The sequence below is a fragment of the Entelurus aequoreus genome, linkage group LG26, assembly GCF_033978785.1.
Source record: "Entelurus aequoreus isolate RoL-2023_Sb linkage group LG26, RoL_Eaeq_v1.1, whole genome shotgun sequence".
Classification (NCBI taxonomy): domain Eukaryota; kingdom Metazoa; phylum Chordata; class Actinopteri; order Syngnathiformes; family Syngnathidae; genus Entelurus; species Entelurus aequoreus.
This window is the reverse complement of record NC_084756.1, coordinates 14222402-14224901: the sequence shown is the minus strand read 5'-3', so window position 1 is coordinate 14224901 and position 2500 is coordinate 14222402. Positions and strand designations below refer to the sequence as shown.

The 2500-nt window shown below is 46.3% G+C and overlaps 1 protein-coding gene across 1 annotated transcript in view; it reads right to left on the bottom strand.

Annotated features, from left to right (window-relative positions):
• Positions 1 to 2500, bottom strand: part of lrrc38b (leucine rich repeat containing 38b) — a 28955-nt gene that overhangs the window by 26085 nt on the left and 370 nt on the right. The window contains 3 exon segments of the mRNA XM_062037570.1: positions 1809 to 2117; positions 2120 to 2377; positions 2380 to 2500. The exon segment at positions 2380 to 2500 is cut by the window's right edge and continues 370 nt beyond it. Coding sequence (XP_061893554.1) covers positions 1809 to 2117; positions 2120 to 2377; positions 2380 to 2440 — 628 coding nt within the window. The 5' untranslated portion in view covers positions 2441 to 2500.

Sequence of the window (2500 nt, the reverse complement as noted above, 5' to 3'; positions counted from 1 at the left end):
ACTTTGCACCTAGAACAATCCGGATGGTTCTTTTCCTCTTTGGTCCGGAGGACACCACGTCCACAGTTTCCAAAAACAATTTGAAATGTGGACTCGTCAGACCACAGAACACTTTTCCACTTTGTATCAGTCCATCTTAGATGAGCTCAGGCCCAGCAAAGCCGACAGCGTTTCTGGGTGTTGTTGATAAACGGTTTTCGCCTTGCATAGGAGAGTTTTAACTTGCACTTACAGATGTAGCGACCAACTGTAGTTACTGACAGTGGGTTTCTGAAGTGTCCCTGAGCCCATGTGGTGATATCCTTTACACACACTTGTTGATGCAGTACAGCCTGAGGGATGGAAGGTCACGGGCTTAGCTGCTTACCTGCAGTGATTTCTCCACATTCTCTGAACCCTTTGATGATATTACGGAGCGTAGATGGTGAAATCCCTAAATTCCTTGCAATAGCTGCTTGAGAAAGGTTGTTCTTAAACTGTTCAACAATTTGCTCAGGCATTTGTTGACAAAGTGGTGACCCTCGCCCCATCCTTGTTTGTGAATGACTGAGCATTTCAGGGAATCTACTTTTATAGCCAATCATGGCACCCACCTGTTCCCAATTAGCCTGCACACCTGTGGGATGTTCCAAATAAGTGTTTGATGAGCATTCCTCAACTTTATCAGTATTTATTGCCACCTTTCCCAACTTCTTTGTCACGTGTTGCTGCCATGAAATTATAAAGTTGATGATTATTTGCAAAGAAAAAAAGTTTATGAGTTTGAACATGAAATATGTTGTCTTTGTAGCATATTCAACTGAATATGGCTTGAAAAGGATTCGCAAATCATTGTATTCCGTTTATATTTACATCTAACACCATTTCCCAACTCATATGGAAACGGGGTTTGTATGTATGTGTGTACATATTATATTAATATGATGGATTTATAATGAAAATAATTGGATATTAAGAATATGTGAAAGTTTGACTTCTACCTCTTTAAAGTTTTGTCATCAATGAGAAATATCAAGCAGCTAAAAAGCACCCAACATGGATAAGTGTGGAGAGAGTTTTGCATTTGTCCCATCATGCTTTGTAATGGATTTAAATTAGTGTTTTTTTAATGGTGTTAGGTTGTGTTATGTGAGACCATGTGTGTTGACCTTTAATAATAGTTGCATTGTTTAATTCACCATGACTAGGGAAGGTTGTTTGGATATTGTCATACAAGTGAATGCTGTGCTTTTGTTTCAAATGACTTTCAAGAGTCATTGATCTGATTTACTCACATTGTCCACAGGAGAGCAGAACATATGAGAGAGCGGCTGGTATTTAAGATGAATTTGAAAGCAGTCATGTTGAAGTCATGATGTCTGCTGGGCCAAACTGAGCAGGCCGTAGTTTAGACACCCTTGGTCTGGCATGACCAAGTCAACATGTTGCTTTTTGGTATTACATGAAAAAAAGGGTGAACCCCAAGGATTGGATCAAAAAAGATTGTAAGGATGGAAGAAAAGCATGCAGGTCAACATACAGATCACGTGGACCAGGATGCTTCTTGCAAAATCTCCAGCAAATGTCCGACATTACATAAGAAAAATGTAAGTTGACTGCTGGGAGAGCACAGAGGACAAGTCCAATCCCAGTGGAATCAGGAAAAGCAAATATTTGCTGTGATCCACGAGCGATTGTGTCATATTACACACGGTCTCTCACTATGGGGGTGGAGGACTAAATTAGAACAGGGTATGGAGAGGGAGGGCGGGGGTTCCCTCAGTGCAGGGAAACATAAATAGAAGTGGTTTGGAAAAGCCTTTGCTTACCGTTGGGAAGCTTGTGACTGTTCTCCATCAGCCACGCAAAGAGGTTGGCAAAGTTGCAGTTGCACACCCAGGGGTTACCCTCCAGCCTCACCACCCGCAAGGAGGGCAGCTGATCTAGGGCCCCCACCTGGAGGCTGGACAGCGCATTCCGCTCCAGTTCCAGCTCCCGGAGCGAGGTGAGGCCCAGGAAAGCGTCCTCGCTCACTATACTCAGGTAGGGATTGTTGCCAAGACGGAGCTTGATCAGACTGCGGGACTCCCCGAACGTCCCCTTGGGGATTTCCGTCAAGTTGTTGCTGCCCAGATCCAGAAGACCAGCCTGGAGGAGGTGCTGAGAGTCCCTGGTTCGATATAGGTGAGGGTGTTGTTCCGGAGGTCAAGGTAGACCAAGTCACTGTACAGAACCAGGAAGTCGGAGGGGATGCGGGGTATCCAGTTGTCGGCCAGCAGGAGCCTGCGCACATCCAGGGGGATCTCATCGGGGAGGTGGGTCAGCCCGCGGCCGCTGCAGTCCACCGTGTGGGGGTCCGGACACAAGCACGTTGCAGGACAGTTCTCCCCCGGGTCCAGAAGACAGAGGTCAGCACCATGAGGATCGGCTGGAGCCAGCAGACACATGGCAACATGGTCATAGGGGGGGAATGGGTTCGGGGAGGGCCACCAAGGACAGGGGGGAGTAGAAAACAGGAGGG